The following is a 21895-nucleotide window of genomic DNA, read 5'->3' on the forward strand; positions in this document are numbered from 1 at the left end:
TTACTTTCAAGTTTATCAGATGGATATGTAATAAAAAGCAGATGTGGCAGAGGCTACTGGTAGAGCCTAGGTAGCATTTCTATAGGTGTTGACTAGAAAATTCCTCTAGTCTTGTTGTGTACCTTTCTTGTTGTGTGGTCGGAAAGGTACACAACAAAACGTTGAATAAAAAAACACCAAAGGTTAAGCAAAGCATGTCTAAAGCAAGACTGCCTCCAAGATGGCCAGTCTGGGGTCTCTGCTTTACTACATAAAGGCTTGAACTCCACTGCTTAGCTTCCAAGGGCTCTGCAGCCTTTGCTCAGTCCCTTTTTCATTCCTCCATCCCCAGTCCATCTTGTTTTGTTGTTTTACAAAGCCAGGGCCTCACATATGCAATTTTACTGTCACAGGCTGACTTTTTCATTTTCATTTAGGTGCAGACACACACACACACACACACACACACACACACACACACGATGGAGCAAGAAAGGAAGAACCACCACAGTACTGGGGCTTCCTCCAGTTCTCTGATGGTCTTTTTTCCATGGAACAGTAAAGCCAGGATTCCCAAGGTCTGCCGATACTCAGCCCTGTCCATGCCTGAGACGTGCCTCGATAAACTTCTCATCAACCACTACACATCAGGTTCTGGACAGATAGGCAGACAATGGGTGGACACATACACCTCACCTTCAAATACTAGCTCCCACTTTACCCATGAAACTGTCTCCAACCCACCCAGAACTCGCTCATTCAGAGGAATCTAGGAAACATCATTGCCTTAACTGCTTCTTGGTCTGAGGTCTGCCTTCCCACTCAGCTTCCAGAAGGCAAGGAGTGCAAACCTTCCCACTATCAATCACCCTGTCCTGGACACATACTGTAGAACCCTGGTTCTTTCAAGTCCTAGCAGCTGATTAAAACATAAGTGGAGGGAGTTGGGCGGTCGCGCAGCGGGTTAAGCGCATGTGGTGCAAAGCGCAAGGACCAGTGGAAGGGTCCAGTTCGAGCCCCTGGCTCCCCACCTGCAGGGGAGTCGCTTCACAGGCAGTGAGGCAGGTCTGCAGGTGTCTATCTTTCTCTCCCCGTCTTCCCCTCCTCTCTTCATTTCTCTCTGTCCTATCCAACAACAATGACATCAACAATAATAATAACTACAACAGTAAAAACAAGGGCAACAAAAGGAAATAGATAAATGCTTTGAAAAAAAATTAAAAAAAAACATAAGTGGAGAGCTTTACTGGAAAATAAAAAAGACCAAGTATGCAAGAATCCAGGTTCAAGCCTCCAGTCCCCACCAGCAGAGGGGAAGTTTTACAAGTGGCAAAAAACAGTGTCGCAGGTGCTTCTCTCTCTCTCTTCTCAGTTTAGTTCTCTAACTCCCACTTCCCTCTCAATTTTTGTCTCTATACAAAATGAGTAAAATCAATTAATTTTAAAAGGAATTTCAGAGATGCCAGTGCCCTATCTGAACTTGAGAGGAGGGGGCTTTTGGGATGGGTGGGAGCGGGTCAAATGATGAGCCCAGATGGAAGGCTGAGAGCTAGTCTCTGGGGTCCAGTGTTAGAGCTGGCCCAAAAATGCAGTGTGCAACCTATTGAAGCTTCTCCTGATACCTGCCTGTGTCTGGAGAGATTCTGGGCTGCCACCACGTGCAGGAGAGCAAATTATTGAAATCCTCATAGGTAAAGACCAGTGATGAAGCTAGACATCCTATAGTATAAGACTTAGCACCCACAACAAGAGTTCTTTGGCTTCAAATAACTATAAAGGGCAGGTTGGCAAACTGGCTCAAGATTAATACCATCTGGGGCAGGTGGTGACTCACTTGGTTGAGCATACATGTTACAGTGTGCAAGGACCTGGGTTCGAGGCCCCCCCCCTCGTCCCCCCACCTGCAGGGGGAAAGCTTTGCAAGTGGTGAAGCTGTGCTGCAGGTGTCTCTGTCTCTCTCCCTCTCAATCACCCCCTCCCTCTCGATTTCTGGCTGTCTCTATCCAATAAATAAAGCTAATAAAAAATTAAAAATTACTTTAAAAAAAAAAAAGATCAATACCATCCAACAAAACTTTCTGGGAAGAAAATGTTCTCCAGTCCTTCCAAAAATCTTATCCACTAGGAACAAGTGGCAACTGACTACATGAAGTGTGGCCATGGTAACTGAGGGATTCAATCTGGCCATATGTGCTGAGAAGCTGCCAAAGTGGACAATGTGGTAGTTGACCTTCCTCTGTAAAGATCAGTTATTCTAGTGGCCCTGCACTCTCAAAACGTATCTGCATCCACATGCCTTCTGGTTTGTGCCAGACAAGCAAGAAGGGCCATGGGGACACCTGTGAGACTTGCTTCTCTCAGAGCTTCTCTCATCAAGGGCACAGAAGGTCCAGCTACCACATCCACCTGCCAGGATGGGAGTATGTCCAGGGCCACAGCTGCTTGTTCTGTAGGGTTCCTTAACTTGTCACTGCAATATGGTAATTTAAAAAGAAATATAGGAGTCTGAAGCTAGGGAAACATCAACTGATAGAGCAGAGGCCTTTTTCTCTCTCACAGGTGGTCAAGGGTGTGAGACTGGAATTTTTTTTTATATTTATTTATTTTCTCTTTTGCTGCTCTTGCTGTTTTTCATTGTTATTGTAGTTATTACTGTTGTTGTTACTGATGTCATTGTTGTTAGATAGGACAGAGAGAAATGGAGAGAGATGGGGAAGACAGAGGAGGAGAGAAAGACACCTGCAGACCTGCTTCACCAATTGTGAAGCTACTCCCCTGCAGGAGGGGAGCAGGGGGCTTGAACCAAGATCCTTACTCTGGTCCTTGCACTTTAGGCCACCTGCACTTAACCCACTGCACTACTGCCCGACTCCCGAGACTGGAATATTAAACCTTCTAATCACTTGGTTGGTTCTCCAGGAAATCAGCCTTATCTTTAGGAATTATTATTATGTTAATGGTATAACACCAATTCCAGTAAGTTACTCAGTTCAATCACCTCGAGCCTATGATTTAATCAATCCTGTCTAGGCATTGAAGCCTCCATAAAAACCCAAAGGATGTTTTCAGAAAGATTCTGGTTTGGTGACTACTGGAGATCTGGGGAGGATGGAGTACCATAGAGAGCATGGAAGCACCAAACCCTTTACCCACACCTCACCCTGGGCATCTCTTCCATCTGGTACTTCTCTGTAACCACTATGACCCAATTAATAAAGGGTTCTCCTGAATTGTTATGATTATCCTATTTTCTTTTCATGGCAGAATGAGGGTAATTTAAATGCTTCCAGGCTGTATTTCTGTTCAGATAACTTCCCCACTACAGCTTCTACCAGAGCTTTTCCAGCTACTGGGTCACCTCTATGTGGTACTAGGACTCAAACCTGGACTGTTCTTGTGGCAAGGCAGGCACACTACCTGGTGAGTTATCTCTCTGGCTCATTATGAGTTTTATATTTTACATGTACAAGAGCAAATTTATTTGGGGGGGGACTGGATTTTCTGGTTCATAGCCAATCAGAAGCAAAAGTAATAACCCAAGATTCTGAATGACACCTATATAAAGCTCAAAGAGGTAGTCCTGGGGAACCTTCAATTTGTGAAGCAGGTAACAGCCCAGACTTGCAACTGGTATCTGAAGAGGAGTGCAGCTTAGAGACTGAGCCCTTTATCTGGGAAATCTGATGCTTTCTCTATTTCGGCAATGTCAGAATTGAGCTCAGGTCTCAGGCACACTGTTGGTGTTGAGAATTGCTTGCTGGTGTGCAGAAGTTTCCACCCACCCCTATGTGGCAGGAGGGCCCAGGAGCTCTATTCAATCACACCAACCAGGCTGGAACCTTGTCTATACTCGCATACACTTCTCACCTTGATACTTTCGAGTTCCATGCGAAGGCGGTTGTTTTCTGACAGGAGATCCCTGTTCCTGGTTTCAATTTGTTGCAACTGTGTCTCCAGTTCAGCTTCATATTCTCGGCTTCCCTCCTGGAATTCCCGGAGTTCCTCCTGCGTATTCTCTGCCCTACAGAATTCCCAAAAGTCAGATAACAATCTGTGCCATCGAGACAGTTACAGAAGGATTGGCTGCTCATTCAACTGCCTTTTGAGATGGAAAGGATCACCAGCCTCACTTTATAGATGAAAAGATGAGATTTATGCAAAGTGAGTGTTTTGTGGAGAGAGTACACAGAAGCCAGAAATGGAACTTCAATTCCAAAGTTCATAACTAATTCACTTTTCACTCATTCATTCAACATTAATTCTGATCCCCACTTGTAGTAGCCGCTATGAATTAAGTATCCTCTACAGATTGTTTTTTGCTTGTTTTAGGGGTTGTACTTTACCATGAGCTAAATCCTGTCCTGAAGATTTCTCCACAAAAACATTACAGGCCAGAAGAGAATGACAAGATATATATCAAGCTCTCAATGAGAAAGGCTTTCAACCAAGACTACTGTGCCCTGCTAGACTGTCATTCAGATTAGATGAAGGCATAAAAACCTTCTCAGACAAGCAACAGTTGAAGGAATCAACTGTCACCAAGTCTGCCCTAAAAGAAGTTCTGAAAGGTCTCCTATAAAGAACCACATCACCATAAACATGCCATATATCAGAACACACTAATAATCTACAATAATAGCGTTAAAATATCTTCATTCTATAATATCAATAAATGTCAATGGCTTAAATTCACCTATTAAAAGGTACAGAGTAGGAAGATGCATCAGAAAAACAACCCAACCATACGCTGTCTACAGGAATCCCACCTAAGTCAAGAAGACAAACACAAACTCAAAGTAAAAGGATGGAAAGCTATCAGACAAGCCAAGGAACCACAAAAAAAGTGCAGGAACAGCTATACTCATATCTGACATGACAGACCTTAAAATAAAATAAAATAAAATAAACATAGGGATGAACATTATTTAGTGCTCAGAGGATCAATCAAGAGGACTTAACGATTATCAACATCTATGCAGCCAGTAAAAGGCCATCTAAATATATCGAACATCTACTGAAAGAGCTACAGCAAGGTATTAACAGCAACACAGTCATAGTAGAGGACTTCAACACCCCACTTTCTCAACTTGACATATTATCCAGGCAGAAAATCAATAAAGAAATGAGGGAACTAAATGAAGAGACAGATAAACTAAAACTATTGGACATTTTCAGAGCCATTCACCCCAAGAAACTGGAATACACATTTTATTCAAGTCCACATGGGTCACTCTCAAGGATAGACCATATGTTAGGCCACAAAGAGAGTGTCAGCAAATTCCAGAGCATTGAAATCATCCCAAGCATCTTCTCAGACCACAGTAGAATTAAATTAACACTTGACAATAAACAAAAAATTAGTAAAAGTCCCAAAATATGGAAACTCAACAGTATACTACTTAACAACTACTGGGTTAAAAAGCAAATTAAGAAAGAAATCAAAATGTTTTGAGAGTTTAATAAAAATGAAGATATGAGTTATCAAAATATTTGGGAGACAGCTAAGACAGTAAGTATTGAGAGGGAAATTCACAGCCATACAAGCACACATTTGGAAACAAGAAAAAGTTCAAATAAACAACCTAACTGCACACCTTAAAGACTTAGAAGAAGAAGAACGAAGGAACACTAAAGTAATCAGAAGGACTGAAATAACTAAACTTAGAGCAGAAATAGATAACATTGAAAATAAGAAAACCATACAAAAGATCAATGAAGCTAAATGTTGGTTCTTCGAAAGAGTAAACAAAATCAACAAACCTTTAGCCAGACTCACAAAACCAAAAAGGGAGAAGATGCAAATAAACTGGATTGTAAATGAAAGAGATACCACAACAGACACCACAAAAATTCAATGTATCATGCGAGGGTTCTATGAACAACCATATGCCACCAAGCTAGAGAACCTGGAAGAAATGGACGAGTTTTTACATACCTACAAACTTCCAAAATTAAATAAAAAGAAACTAGAAAATCTGAACAGGCCAATCACAGCCAAAGAAGTTGAAACAGTTATCAAAAACCTTCCCAGGAATAAAAGCCCTGGACCAGATAATTTTACAAATGAATTCTACAAAACCTTCAAGGAAGACTTAATCCCATTAACTTTTAAAACTCTTCCAAAAGATTGAAGACACAAAAATCCTACCTTCTAGCTTCTATGAAACCAACATTACTTTGATACTATAAGCAGACAGGGATACAACAAAAAAAGAGAACTGGGAGTGGGCGGTAGCTCAGTGGGTTAAGTGTAGGTGGCGCAAAGCACGAGGACCTGGCATAAAGCATAAGGATCCTGGTTCCAGCCCCCAGCTCCCCACCTGCAGGGGAGTCGCTTCACAAGCAGTGAAGCTGGTCTGCAGGTGTCTATCTTTCTCTCCCCCTCTGTCTTCCCCTCCTCTCTCTAGTTCTCTCTGTCCTATCCAACAACGATGACAACAACAATAAAAACAAGGGCTTCAAAGGGAATAAATAAAATATTTATTATTTATATTATTTATTTAATATTTATTTTATAAAATAAAAAAAGAAAAATACAGACTATCTTTTATGAACATAGGTGCTAAAATTCTGAACAAAATTCTAGCCAAGGGGGCCGGGTGGTAGCGCAGCAGGTTAAGTGCACATGGCACCAAGTGCAAGGACCTGTGTAAGGATCCTGGTTTGAGCCCTCAGGTCCCCACCACCTGCAGGGAATGTTGCTTCACAAGCGGTGAAGCAGGTGTCTATCTTTCTCTCCCCCCCATTTATCTCTGCCCTATCCAACAACAACATCAATAACAACAATAATAATAACCACAACAATATAACACCAAGGACAACAAAAAAGGGGGAAAATAGTCTCCAGGAGCAGTGGATTTGTGGTGCAAGCACTGAGTCCCAGCAATAACTCTGGAGGCAAAAGAAAAAAAAAATTCTAGCCAACTAGATACAGCAATATATTTAAAAGATTGTTCATCATGACCAAGTAGAGTTTATCCCATAGATGCAAGGTTGCTTTAATATACATAAATCAATTAACGTGACCCACCACATTGATTAATGCAAGACCAAAAACCACATGGTTATATTAGTAGATGCCGAGAAAGCCTTTGACAAAATACAACATTCCTTTTTGATCAAAGCACTACAAAAAGTGGAAACAGATGGAAAATTCCTCAAGATAGTGGAGTTCATATATAGGAAACCTACAGCCAACATCATACTCAATGGTGAAAAACTGGAAGCATTTACCCTCAGATTAGGTACTAGACAAGGCTGCCCACTATCACCATTACTACTCAACACAGTGTTGAAAATTCTTGCTACAACAATCAGGCAGGAGCAAGGAATTAAAGGGATACAGACTAGAAGAGAAAAAGTCAAATTCTCTGTATTAGCAGATGATATGATAGTATGCATAGAAAAAAAATCTAAATAATCCAGCAGGAAGCTTTTGGAAATCATTAGGTAATATAGTAAGATGTCAGGCTACAAAATTAACATACAAACATCAGTAGCATTCCTTTATGCAAACGCTTAAGTTGGATGAAGAAGAAATCAATTCCTTTTACTATAGCAACAAAAACAATAAAATATCTAGGAATCAACTTAACCAAAGAAGTAGAAGACCTGTATACTGAAAATTATGAATCACTGTTCAAGGAAATAGAAAAAGACACAAAGAAGTGGTAAGATATCCATGTTCATGGATTGGAAGAATTAACATCATAAAAATAAATACATTGGGAGTCGGGCGGTAGCGCAGTGGGCTAAGCGAAGGTGGTGCAAAATGCAAGGACTGGTGTAAGGATCCCGGTTCGAGCCCCCAGCTCCCCATCTGCAGGGGAGTCACTTCACAAGTGGTGAAACAGGTCTGCAGGTGTCTGTCTTTCTCTCCCCCTCTCTGTCTTCCCCTCCTCTGTCCATTTCTCTCTGTCCTATGAAATCAACAACTACAACAACAATAAAAAAAAGAGAAACAAAAGGGAAAATAAATGAATCAATAAATAATTTTTAAAAATAAATAAACCCAGAGCCATATACAAATTTAATGCAATCCCTATCAAGATCCCAACAACATTTTTCAGGAGAATAGAAGAAAAGCTACAAATGTTTATCTGAAACCAGAAGAAACCTAGAATTGCCAAAACAACCTTGAGAAGAACAGAACAGAACTGGAGGCATCAAACTCCTAGTACTCAAATTGTATTATAGGGCCACTAATCCAAACTGCTTGATACTGGAACATGAATAGACACACTGACCAGTGGAATAGAACTGAGAGCCCAGAAGTAAGCCCCCACACCTATGGACATCTAATCTCTGGAGCCTCAGGCATGAGAGTCTGTTTGCATAACCATTATGCCATCTATCCTCCGCTGGGACATCTAATCTTTGACAAAGGTGTCCAGACTACTAAACAGGGAAAGATGAGTCTCTTCAACAAATGGCGTTGGAAAATTTGGGTTGAAATGTGCAGAAGAATGAAATTGAACCACTATATTTCACCAAACACAAAAATAAATTCCAAGTGGATCAAGGACTTGGATGTTAAGACTAGATATTTATCAGATACTTACAGGAAAATATTGGCAGAACTCTTTTCTGTATAAATTTTAAAGACATCTTCAACGAAATGAATCCAATTACAAAGAAGAGTAAAACAAAAATAAACCAGTGGAACTATATCAAATTAAAAAGCTTCTGCACAGCAAAAGAAACCACTACCCAAACCAAGAGACCCTCATAGAATGAGAGATCTTCACATGCCATACATCAGACAAGAGGCTAATAACCAAAATATATAAAGAGCTCACCAAACTCAACAACAAGAAAACAACCCCATCCAAAAATGGGGAGAGGATATGGACAGAATATTCACCACAGAAGAAATCCGAAAGGCCAACAAACATGAAAAAATGCTCCAAGTCATTGATTGTCAGAGAAATGCAAATAAAGACAACAATGAGATAACACTCCACTCCTGTGAGAATGTCATACATCAAAAAAAGTAGCAGCAACAAATGCTGGAGAGGTTGTGGGGACAAAGGAACCCTCCTGCACTGCTAGTGGGAATATAAATTGGTCCAACCCCTGTGGACAGCAGTCTGGAGAGCCCTCAGAAGGCTAGAAGTGGACCTACACTGTGACCCTGCAATTCCTCTCTAGGGAATATATCGTAAGGAACCTAACACACCCATCTAAAAAGAATTGTGTATACCTATGTTCATAGCAACACAATTTGTAACAGCCAGAGCCTGGAAGCAACCCAGGTGTCTAACAACAGATGAGTGGCTGAAAAAGTTGTGGTCTATATACACAATGCAATACTACTCAGGTATTAAAAATGGTGATTTCACTGTTTTCAGCCCATCTTGGATGGAGCTTGAAGAAATCATGTTAAGTGAAGTAAGTCAGAAACAGAAGGATGAATATGGGATGATCTCACTCACAGGCAGAAGTTGACAAACAAGACCAGAAGAGAAAACACTAAGTAGAACTTGGACTGGAGTTAGTGTATTGCACCAAAGTACAAGACTCTGGAGTGGGAGTGGCGGGGTGGGGTGGGGTGGGGTGGAGGTGGGGGTAAGGATTTAGGTCCTGGAACAGGATGGCAGAGGAGGACCTAGTGAAGGTTGTATTATTGTGTGGAAAACTGAAAAATGTTATGCATGTATAAACTATTGTATTTACTGTCGACTATAAAACATTAATCCCCTAATAAAGATAGAGATAGAGAAAGAATGAACCAGGACATTACTCTGACAGATGAGATGCCTGGGACCAGACTCAGGACTTCATAAGTCCAGTGCTCTAACCACTACACTACTTCCTGGGCCATAAGACATTCTTGTCACACATGAACTGATCAGATATGAAAAGTGGGCACAAATAAAAACTCCACCAGGGGGATCAGGTGGTAGAGCAGCAGTTTAAGAGCACATGATGCAAAGTGCAAGGACCGGCTCAAGGATCCTGGTTGGAGCCCCTGGCTCCCCACCTGCGGGGGGTGGGGGGAAGCTTCACAAGTGGTGAAGCAGGTCTGCAGGTGTCTATCTTTCTCTCCCCATTTTCCCCTCCTCTATCAATTTCTCTCTGTCCTATCCAACAACGACAGCAATAACAACAACAACAATAACAATAAACAACAAGGGCAACAAAAGGGAAAAAATGGCCTCCAGGAGCAGTGGATTCATAGTGCAGGCACCGAGCCCCAGTAATAACCTTGGAGGCAAAAAAAACAAAACAAAAAACTTGACCAGGAACTGTGATGGGACCAGCACAGCATTTTTGAGTAAAGGTTCTCTCTCTCCTACTTGCTGGTAGAATGATCATAGGCAAGTTACTTATCACTTGGAAATGGGGTTGCTAATGGCATACTCACAAGCAGTTCTGAGACTGAACTGAGTGAGATAATGGAGCTAACTCCCTTCCAGTACTTGTCACTTCACAAGAGCACAATACATAGTTATTGCTATCACTGTGGAAAGGAAAAAGAGGTGAATTCTGAAAACTGACCTCTGCTTGTAGGTCATAGCCAAATCTTTCCAATAGTTCGCTTCTTCCTCTTCAGAGCTGAAAGTTTTTGCAGAGTCCTCCATTGTAAAGACAGGTCAAGAGATCACTCTTGTGGCATGGTGTCTAGGAGAGAAAGTTTTAAAGTTATTACTCATGATTGTTTAAATGACTGATGTTTAACGGGGAACAAAAATTCCTAAACATTGCATTGGATTAAGTAACAGACATGCTGTCAGAAAAACAAATGTCAAACAAAATGCAGCCCCCTACTATGTTCCTCCAATTAATATCAAGGTTTACATATCTCACTCCATAAATATTTACTAAGCAACTATTATAGGACCCAGGGGTCAAATGGGATGTCTCCAAGACCCATGCTTCCCCTCAAAGAGGCTGGACATCTCCCTGTAAATTAATACCACACTCTGTGGTGAGTACAGCTATGGAAACATGCAAAACTGACAGCACCATTTAGAGTGTCACCTGGTGAACGTCTAAAAACAGGTGCACACCTAAAGAGTAAGTTTTTTTTTTTTTTTTTAACCAGGGCACAAGGTATTTAGGGAGTGTCAAAAGGGAATTCTGGAGCTGCAGAAAAGGACTGGAAGTCCTTGTGTGTATGTGGGGAGGGGGGGACAGAGAAATATAGTACTGAACAGTAAAAGGAACAGCAGGCTTCTGGGGAGGCCCAGAGGAAGTCTGATATGTGTGGGTTGAAGGTGACAGGACAGAAGGATAAGGGGCAAGTTAGGACAAGAAAATGAAGGGGCTGAATCACAAATGGTTTTTGTCAACAGGACTAATATCTGAAAGAGCAGTGGGGAACTCCTGGAGAATTTTGAGAGGAGTGACATGAGTTCTGCTTAAAATGGCAGGAGTTGGGCGGTAGCGCAGTGGGTTAAGCACAGGTGGCGCAAAGCGCAAGGGCTGGCAAAAGGATACCAGTTTGAACCCCCGGCTCCCCACCTGCAGGGTAGTCGCTTCACAAGCTTTCTCTCCCCTCCTCTCTCCATTTCTCTCTGCCCTACCCAACAACGCCATCAATAGCAACAATAACTACAACAATAAAATAACAAGGGCAAAAAAAGGGAATAAATGTTAATTTTTTAAAAAAAAGATTCTTCTGGAGGGAACAGGCTGGAGTGACACTGCAGGAATGAAGGAAGAAAGGGAGGCACAGTGGGTAAGGCACAGGACTGTCAAGCATATGGTCCAGAGTTCAAATCCTGGCATGGCATATGCCAGAGTGATACTCTGATTCACTTTCCCTTTAGTTAATAAATCACTTTTAAAAAGAAAGAAAAAAGGGAAGGATGGAAGGAAAACAAAGGACTCTGGGGAAGGCAGACAGGGAGAGAGGTAGGAGTGATGGGGGCTTTCAGGTCCTGCTACACAATGATTAACCTAATTTGGGGGTGAGAGTCTTTTGTAGACACTTATTTTGGTGAGATGAGAAATTGTGCCCATGTGCCAATGACATCCTCCTCTCCGTGTGTGTGTGTGTGTGTGTGTGTGTGTGTGTGTGTGTGTGTGTGTGTGTGTGTGTGTGTGTGTGTGTGTGTGTGTAATGTAGCCTGAATTAGGGAATGGGAGTGAGAAGAAAGGCAGTTCAAATGAATTCCAAAAATAATAAAAATATAGCTACCAAGACTTGTCAATTTATTTGGAGAGGGATAAGCAGGGAAAGAATATTTACATCTCTGTAGCAAATCTGATACAACTGTGGGTCTGAAATTCAGGGGTGAAGTCTAAGCCAATATTACAAGTCTGAGTTTGTAGTGGGGTCTTCCTGATTTCTTGGGATAAAACCCATGGAGAAAGCTCAGGAGGACTGTTCCTGGAACTCTAGGAATGATGCTATTTAAGAAGTGGGAGAGAGGAAGTTGGGCAGTAGCTCAGTGGGTTAAACGTACATGGTGCAAAGTGCAAGGACTGGCATAAGGATTCCAGTTCGAGTCTCTGGCTCCCCACCAGCAGGGGAGTCGCTTCACAAGCAGTGAAGCAGGTCTACAGGAGTCTATCTTTCTCTCCCCCTCTCTATTTTCCCCATATCTCTCCATTTCTCTCTGTCCTATCCAACAACGACATCAATAACAACTATAACTACAACAATAAAACAACAAGGGCAACAAAAGGGAATAAATATTTTTTAAAAAAGTGGGAGAGAAACAGTAATGGAAGGAGCTAGAGAAGGAGTAAAGGAAGGGGGGAGGGGAGGGAGAGAAAGAGAGTGAGCTGTCCTGGGAGCAGATGGCTTCAAAAGGGAAAAAGGAACTTTACACAGTCTCCATGATGTGACCGAGAAACAGGTAAGATAAGGATTGGAAAATATCCAGAAGGCAGTGAAATGTGGGTCACAGTGGTGCAAGTAAGAATAGTTTCAACACATGGGGTGTGGGGGGGTAGTAACTGGGTGGAGTAACTGGGAGGTGAGGAAGAGGAAGCAGATGGGATTTTGGAGAACTAGGTGTGAGAAGAGGAGACACACTAGGCAGTAGTTGATTAGAGCCTTGGCTATCAAAACTGAGACATTCAGAGCAGAGGTCAAGGAACAAATTTTTAAATTTCTTCATTAGGGGATTAATGGTATAGTCAACAGTAAAATATAAGTTTGTACATGTGTAATATTTCCCAGTTTTCCATGTAACAATTCAACCCTCACTAGGTCCTCCTCTGTAGGAACAAATTTCTATTAAGAGCTGTCATTTGTGAATGTCTGGCTGACAAAGCCTCTCACTGTACTAGCTTATCTCCTGATTTTATTTAAGGCTTTAAGCTTGTCAAAAGGAATCCAAAAGAAGACATCACCATGGTCCTTCCCTCCACTCTAGGGAGCTCACAGTCCAGCCAGTGTCCCTGGGGGACAAAACAATGATCACAACTCATCCTTCTGATATAGTCAGCAAGCTATACAAACCACTACACTAAGTAGTGCTGATATGGACTCGAGCACTGACTTCTATCTAGATCCCTAGTGTGAATTGAGTGTCTGAGCACAGGGCTCATTGAAAACTCTAGTCAGTATATGTAGTCACATCTTCTCACCCTCCTTTTACTCCCCTTCATATTTCAGAGAAAACATGCCACACCCCCATTGCAAACCCCCTCAGAACAGCATCTCTCTAAAAGCTAGACAGAACTGTTGATGTGCTCTATTTGTCTGTTTGTTGTTCCCCTTATTCCAGCATTCTTTTCTCAGAGTCCAAACTTTTACTGAGCATGTTACAAAAAGAGGCTTGCTCCAGAAATTCCACTTTCTTGTAATGGCACCCCAATAATCCTTTGCAGGAGCCCATTCTGTCCTTTCCATATGGTTCAAACAGAACTACAGTTGGGAGAGGGTGCATGCCTGCTTATGTCATGCCTCTGATGTCATGAGTGACTGACTCAGGTGCAGACCCAACTGAAGCAAGTCCAATGAGTATCCTGGGCCAAAGTCTTTTTAAAGATTTATTTCTTATAAGAGAAAAAAAAAAAACAATATCAGCATGGCCTTTGTTATGCCGGGGGCAGGGGTGAACTTGGGTCAACTGCTTGAGAATCTAACACTTTGTCCACCGCACCATCTCCTGGGTTGCTAAGGCCCAATATTTTGCACAGTTATTTAGAAAGAAATTCTGAAGGCACTCAGGAAGTGGCACAGTGGAAGAACACAAGACTTTCAAGCACAAGGTCCTGAGTTTAATCTCTAACCTAACAATGTGCCAGAGTGTGCCTATAATAACCATCACCTCATCCCATTAATAATAATAATAAGGGGGTTGGGCAGTAGTGAAGTGGGTTAAGTGCACATGGAGCAAAGCACAAGGATCCCAGTTTGAGCCTCCGGCTCCCCACCTGCAGGGGAGTCGCTTTACAGGTGGTGAAGCAGGTCTACAGGTATCTATCTTTCTCTCCCTGTCTTCCCCTCCTCTCTCCATTTCTCTCTGTCCTATCCAACAATGACGACATCAATAACAATGATAATAATAACCACAACAATGGTAAAAACAACCAGGGTAATAAAAGGGAAAAAATAGCCTCCAGGAGCAGTGGATTCATGGTGCAGGCACTGAGCCCTGACAATAACCCTTGAGGCAATAAATAAATAAATAAATAATAATAATAATAATAAACTTCTCTAGAGGTGTTGATCAACCCCACTGTGGTAGTTTCCCAACACATAGGCACACTAAACCATCATGTTATGTTGTTGTATACCTTAAAACCACACACTGGTGTAAATAGACAGCATCTCAATGAAGTTGGAAGGAAAAAGGAATCCCTTACCACTATAGCTTCTGTGGTGGCAAAGAGAGATCTGGAGTGGTCAGAGACCTCTTGTTATAACAGGAAGAAAGCCTACCTGAGAATAAGGCCAAAACAGAGGAGAGCAGGGTGAAGAGATGCAGACACTGAGCTGAGGAATAGTATTCACACACCCAAATACCTGATGACATACGTGATGAGAAATAGTTGGTTCTTTTCTTGGGTATATGCCAGTTAAGGCTGGGATTCTGCCACTGGAGAGTCCTAAATAGCAATATAAAAAGAATGATCTTGTATTCTGAAAGTAAAAAAGATATAGGACTTAGAATGTTAGGAACAGTAATTACAATAGCTGGGGGAGGGGTAAGGGTAAAACTAAGTCCTGGCACTCCCTGCTTGAGTCTGGCACTTCCAGACTTCTTATCTGATGCCTAATCACCAATAGACAGGGAGATAGTTCACACAGGACCTGGAGTGCAGGTCTTGCCATACATTAGGTACTAGGTTTGAGTCCTAGCACCACAATGGAGCACTACAGAAGGTACATGGATGGTGGAGCAGCAGGTACCATGGTGTCGCCTCTATTTAAATTAGAGAATGAAAAAATTGGCCCAGCAAGACAATTTAGTCATGATATTACACTCCCAGGTGCCAAATAGAAGAAACAAAAATGTAGCCACCAAACCACTGTGTACAGTGTCAAGCCCAGAGCACATGCAACTGTAACTAGGTGCTGTATGAGGACTGAGACACTGTCATCTATCATACTGAGAACAGCCTCGACCACATGGCTGGGGGGGTGGGGATCTGCATACACTGGATGAGAAAGTGTAGGGACTAGGAGCAACAAATTTAGATGGACACTTCCTGCTTTTTGGGAAAGACCATGTGAAAGACTCAAGGTCTTTGGTTTCTACTATCAGATACTCTCCCTCAAGCTCTTGTGTTTCTGTCACACTGCCTTCTTTCTGTTCCTTGGACACAGTAACCTTGCTTTTCCCTTCAGGCCTTTGCACATGCTTTTCTCTCTACCTGGGATGCTCTCCCAGGTCTCTGCCTTTTGGCTATTCAGATGGAAGCTGAAGTGTCTTTCCTCTTAGCCATCTTACTTGAATACCACACCTAGTCCACCCTCTCTAGTCCTTTACTAAGATAGATGTTCTGCTCTGTTTATTTAATCACTTATAATTTTTTTCGCTCCCTCTCACCCATCAACTGGAAAGCCAGCTGTTAACCCCTAAATGTTTATTGGGATGGGGAAATTTTCTTTCACCATCAACATCTGAGTGAGCACCTCACTGGGGGTAGGACTGGAGGAGAGGCCAAACCAGGTTGGAAACCAATCTCCTCCCAGGTTTATGAGTTTCTGACATAGTTGATTTAACAACCTTAATCCTACACTTTTTTTTCCTCCACAGTTATTGCTGGGGCTCGGTGCCTGCACTACTTTTACAACATATAGATTTTTTTTTTTCAACTGCTACCAGGGTTATCACGGGGGCTGGATGCCAGGACAAATCCATTGCTCCAGGCAGCAAGTAGACATTTCCCCCCCTTTATGTTTTATCTGATAGGACAAAGAAATTCAGTGGGGAGGAGGAGATAGAGAGGTAATGAGAGGGAGTTGGGTGGTAGCGCAGTGGGTTAAGCGCAGGTGGCGCAAAGCACAATGACTGGCGTGAGGATACTGGTTCAAGGCCCTGGCTTCCCACCTGCAGGGGAGTCGTTTCACAAGTGATGAAGCAGGTCTGCAGGTGTCTATCTTTCTCTCCCCCTCTCTGTCTTCCCCTCCTCTCTCCACCTCTCTCTGTCCTATCCAACAATGAAGGACATCAACAACAACGACCACAACAAGGCTACAACAACAAGGGCAACAAAAGGGGAAAAAAATGGCTTCCAGGAGCAGTGGATTCATGGTGCAGGCACTGAGCCCCAGCAATAACCCTGGAGGCAAAAAAAAAAAAAAAAAAAAAAAAGGAATGAGAAAGATATCTGCAGACCAGCTTCACCATCTGTCAAGCATCCCCCACCCTCCTGCAAGTGACAAATGGGGTCTCAAACCCAGATCCTTGTGCATGGTAAATTGTGCAATCAAACAAGTACACCATCACCTAGCCCCCTGACGTACAAACTTTAGAAAAGGGATTTCTTAAAACACTACTATCATGGCCAGGGAGGCTTAAATCATAATCCTTGGAAAAGAAGTAAATTTGAGATGCTTTTAGGAGGTGCTTCTATTGCAGGAGCTCTAGTTACAACCATACTGGTGGGGAAGATCTAGTTTTAGACTAAGACTGCAAGAGAAGATAAGCAGCAACCTGGGCTTGTGCCACAGCCTGCACAATCTTTGTCACCGTCAACTAAATGATGAAAACCATAGGCCTGACACCATCAGCCCCCTAATCTCTGACCTTAAAAGCAGCCATAACTAAAAACATGTGCTAGAGGCCAAGGAAAAATTAACTTGATTTAAAGTGAAGCTGATCTTCATTTTGTGATTAAACAGCTGCCTTAAAGTATAAATGGTCAGGTGTGTGTGTGGGAGGGGGAAGATTGCATAACAGTTATGTAAAAAAAAATGCTCATGCCTGAGGCTGAAGTCCCAGGTTCAATCCCCCAAATACCATAAGCCAGAGCTGAGCAGAACTGCGGGTGGGACAGGAGTCAAAGCACCAATCTGCATAATTCTCTAAAGATATTCTCTTCTTTCAATATTATTTATTGAATTTTATCACTTTTAAAATTTATTACCTTTTGTTGCCCTTGTTTTATTGTTGTAGTTATTATTGATGTCGTTGTTGGATAGGACAGAGAAATGGACAGAGGAGGGGAAGACACAGAGGGGGAGAGAAAGACACCTGCAGACCTGCTTCAGTGCTTGTGAAGCAACTCCCCTGCAGGTGGTGAGCTGGGGTCTCGAATCAGGATCCTTACACCAGTCTTGCTGGTCCTTGCACTTTGTGCCACCTGTGCTTAACCTGCTACGCTACTGCCTGACTCCCATCACTTTTTTTTTTTATCAGAACAACTTTAGCTACTGGTGGTGCTGGGTTTCGAAGCTAGAACCTCTAGTCTTTGAGGTCTGTGTGCTATAGTTGCATGTCCCCCTATCCCCAGCATCATATTTTATTTGCTTTGTGCTGGGCACAGAACTTCCCCCTTACCCACTGCTTCTTCAGTTAGCACTGGCCAACTGTGGTCTGAAACAGTACACAGAATAATATATGCTGAGAGTAAGACAGCACATCCAAATAGCTTCCATTGTAGCATACTGTTATACAAATGCTATTTTTCTATTATTGTTAATATTGTTAATCTCTGTGTCTACAACTTTCATATCATTACTGCACAGGATGGTAGCTCAACAGGCAAATCACAGGACTTGCATGCCTAAAGTCTGGGATTCAATCCCCGGCATCACAAATACCAGAGCTGAGTGGTACTCTGGTGTGTCTTTCTCACAAAGACACACAGACCTGAAAAAATATATCTCATCACAGATTTTGGACAGCCTGCGATTTCAGACATCCATTGGATATCATGGAACTTTATCCTTGGGGAGTTGGGGGTAAGGGGAGGCTGCTGTATTGTCAAACATTATCTTCTTCAAGTCATTCCATTCTATGAGGTAGGTAAGCAAGGCAGTTACTTGGATTCTAGGAAGGAGCCTGAGCAGAAACCTGGGCCACCTCCACAGGTGCCAAGAGGCAAACCAGACTAAAGCTCAAAGTCTTTTGAGCTCAAATTCAAGGTCTTCCGGGGGTTACAAACAGACTGTTTCATTTGACCCACAGACTTTCAAAAGCTATTATGATAGGCAGGTGGGGCTGCCTGGGCATGCTACACATACCTAGGAACCCACCACTATCTAGAAAACGTGCACCACGTGAAGTAAATACTTTATCTGTGGCCAGGAAGCTGTGTTCCCAGTCCCATCACTGGGTCGACATCCCCAGCAGCTGTGGAAACTCTAAAGGGCATCTTAGATCTCTGTGCTCCAGAAGCAGGGAAGAACTAACTGGGTGGGTTTCAGTGGTTGGAACAGTACCTCTTTTCTGTTCTGCATAACTTATATCTACTCCTACAAAAAATATGCTTCTGCAAGCTTTTCCCTGCCCCTTCTCCACAATTAAACTTAAAACGAAAGACCAAAAACACACTGGAGACACACACTTCCTATTTCAAAACTAAAAAAAAAACACCACCCAAATCAGCAAGTTCTCTGGGCTTTCCTCAGACAAGTTAGCACAGCTGGTGGTATGGTGATACATACTTTTAAACCATCAGGAATTAGCTCACCCCTCCTCTACCCTAGGCCTTCCCAATCAACACAAAAGGGAAAATTGGAAAGAGGTTCCCAAATGTCAGGCTCTACAGGGCAGCTTCTAAGCTGTGATGCAGGTTTTGCATTTTGCAGAAGTGACATCATGGTGGGGGTGGAGATGGAGGTGCTAACTCAGTCAAGACTCAGCAAGTCTGGCTTTGGTTTGTGCATTCAGAGTTTGTAAAGCTCAGCCTATAAAAATATTTCACCAGGCACACAAGGATGGGTACTCAAGGGTGTGCACCACCTTCCACTGATGGGTAAATCAGAAACACCTAACTTGAGGTGGGCTGATTGAAAAACTATGCAGCTGTTAAGAAAAACAGCATGTACTAATTTGGAAAGAGGAGACTAGGTGAGAAAAGGATGTCAGTTCTGTTTACAGAGCTCTCTCTCTGTCCACAAATACAAACAGGAAAGCCTCAGGAAAACAAAGGAGAAATGGGATAGCTACACTGTGTTGGGGATTTGTCCATTAGAAAGTTTAAAAAAAAAAAAGAAGATTAATGAGAAAGAGAGACAGCAAACCAGAAAATCACTCTGGCATATGTGTTGCCAAGGACTGAACCCAGTACAATCCATGTTTGAGAGTCCAAAACTTTATCCACTGTATCCAGACCCCAATATTTTACTTATAGAACGCTTCATGGATTTTGCATATCATCCTTGTGCAGGGACCATGCTAAATCTTCTCTGTATCATTCCAATTTCATTATAAATATGAGCTACTGAAAAGAGCACCAATGTTTTATCTATTTTTTAGAGCAAATAGTTTTTTTTCTTTCTCATTCTTTTTTCTTTCCCACACAAGTACTGCTCAGTTCTGGCATAGGGTGTGTTGCAGGGGTAGGACCTGGGACTTCAGAGCCTCAGGCAGGAAGTCTTTTACATAACCATTATGCTACCTCACACACCCACACTACCATATATTGCTTTTGAAACTGTATATATATATATATATATATATATATATATATATACACACATACATACATACATATATATTGAACTTGGGTCGAGGAAGCAAAACAGCTATTGTTCCTGGATAAATTTCATTCTATTAAAGTGAGATCCCAAGGGAAGAATAGAGGAATGAGAAGAATTTTTCCTATGGTGATCCCCTCTCCTCCAAGCCTTTTTAAACATTTCTCAAAATAAATAGGTACCAATACCAGGCCCTGCAGAGAGAGGCAGACAACCAGCTCCTCCACCAGAACTAGATGCAAACACAGTCCCAGCAATAGCACAAGCTCAGCACAAAGTGAAATTATCTTGTGAAGTAAGGGAGTGTCACCTCCCTGAGCTCTAAGGCAAAAGAACACACTTTGGACATAAAAATACATCCTTCCTAACAGAGTATGTTAAGAAGAGAAGAAGTTAAGAAACGTATTCAAAAAGGGATAAAATATACCCGAGGCTCTTAAGACTTCAGAATACAGATGATCTAATCCTACACACAAAGTGAAAAACAAGTCTCAAAACTGGTGGAATACCATTGTGGTCTGTGCTGGCGGAAGGTGAGTGGGTTTGGAGTTGCTGGGATCCAATTTCCCTTGAAGCCATGCCCTAAATGTCATCCTGTCCCAGAACACACAGGCAAAACCACTTAGAAAATGACGACTTTCTGTCCGGAGCTCACCGCAGAAGCCCGTCTCCTTAGAATGCAAGTTCAAAAGAGGCTGAAGTTAGAAAGAGGCACCAAACCTGGACAAAGAAGTCAGAGAAGGGGAGGTGTAGCCCTCAGGAGGTAGGAATCTGAGATGGCCAGAGAAGATAAAGGAAAGTCCCCTCCAAACAAGTCCTGTCGGCGGGGTTTCTCGCCCCTCTGAGACTCGGGTGCCCCTGCTCTCCGCATTCAGCAGAGTTGGCGTCTTAATCCCAGAGCCCATTCTTCCCGCAAAGTGCTGCCAAGGGAAATTTGAACTGTCCTGCAGCAAAAGATGTGAGAAAAGAAGGGGGCAGGAAAGTGCTCCCAGCCTGTCCCCACGGGCGCGGAGGGTGGGGTGGGGGCTGCCGCAGAGGGGAGAGGCAGGTGTGGGGAGGAAGGGGGCCGGGAGAGCAAGAGGGGGTGGCGGGGAGCAAAGGGCGGGGGAAAGTTGGGGTAAAGCACGAGGGAACCAGACGGGGAGGCGGGGGCGCGCAGAAGGTCCCAGGAAGCCCAGGAGGGAAGTGAAATTGACCGGAACCAACAACCCCAACAACCCCGGGCCAAGACACATGGGGGGGGGGGGGGGGCGCTGGGGGGTGCAGAGAGGCGGGGTTCTCAAGCCCAGCCCCCCGAGACTGGGCAGTCCTGGCAGCCAGAAGGCGAGGGGCGCAGTAGGGTCAATGCTCGGCGGCGGCTCAGCGCCCCGAAAGCGCAGAGGACGTCCCAACAGGACAGAGGAGTCTCCCGACGGCGCGGAGCCCAAGGCGGCAGCACTCCCGGCCGACGACGGGCACCCCCCACTTACCCCGGCGCTGGCGGCTCGGATGGCGACAGAGGTGGCGGCGGCAAAGAGGTGCAGCCCGGGCCTCGGGCCTCCGGCTCACCCCACACCCCCACCCCGGCGTTCGCGGTCTGCGCCGCCCATTGGCTGCCGCGCTACGGGTCCGCGTCTACCTCGGCCAATCAGCGCTCGGTAGCGCCGTTTGGAAACTTTTTCCAGGGCCCGGGCGCGGTGCAGCCACGCGGCGGCTGTGGCGGGAGGGGCGACCCGGAAAGCTCCGGCGGAGTCTAGAATCTTGCAGCCTTTGGGAGGCTGCTGAACATGCACGTTGGAGAAAACACTGTTCCCTCTTCTTGACACCAATTGCATTCTCCTCCAATTCAGAGGGAAGGACAAAGACGTAGGCCGCTTCATC

At 43.5% G+C, this 21895-nt stretch overlaps 1 protein-coding gene and 1 pseudogene across 5 annotated transcripts in view; both read right to left on the minus strand.

Annotated features, from left to right (window-relative positions):
* The window catches only part of NDE1 (nudE neurodevelopment protein 1), a 41454-nt gene extending 19810 nt beyond the window's left edge, over positions 1-21644 (minus strand). Inside the window, exons 1-4 of one of the 5 annotated variants that reach the window (XM_060172913.1) lie at positions 21505-21636; positions 14909-15025; positions 10480-10602; positions 3847-4000 (exon numbers count right to left, since the gene is read on the minus strand). In XM_060172913.1, the coding sequence (XP_060028896.1) occupies positions 3847-4000; positions 10480-10562 (237 nt within the window). In that variant the 5' untranslated portion in view covers positions 10563-10602; positions 14909-15025; positions 21505-21636. Of the gene's footprint in view, positions 1-3846; positions 4001-10479; positions 10603-14900; positions 15026-21504 lie in introns of all 5 variants that reach the window. The other 4 variants (XM_060172915.1, XM_060172914.1, XM_060172917.1 and 1 more) reach the window with 4 other exon arrangements.
* On the minus strand, positions 19680-19780 carry LOC132533229 (U6 spliceosomal RNA; annotated as a pseudogene).
* Positions 21645-21895: the final 251 nt, after the last annotated feature.

This window comes from Erinaceus europaeus, chromosome 15, assembly GCF_950295315.1.
Source record: "Erinaceus europaeus chromosome 15, mEriEur2.1, whole genome shotgun sequence".
NCBI classification, from domain to species: Eukaryota; Metazoa; Chordata; class Mammalia; order Eulipotyphla; family Erinaceidae; genus Erinaceus; species Erinaceus europaeus.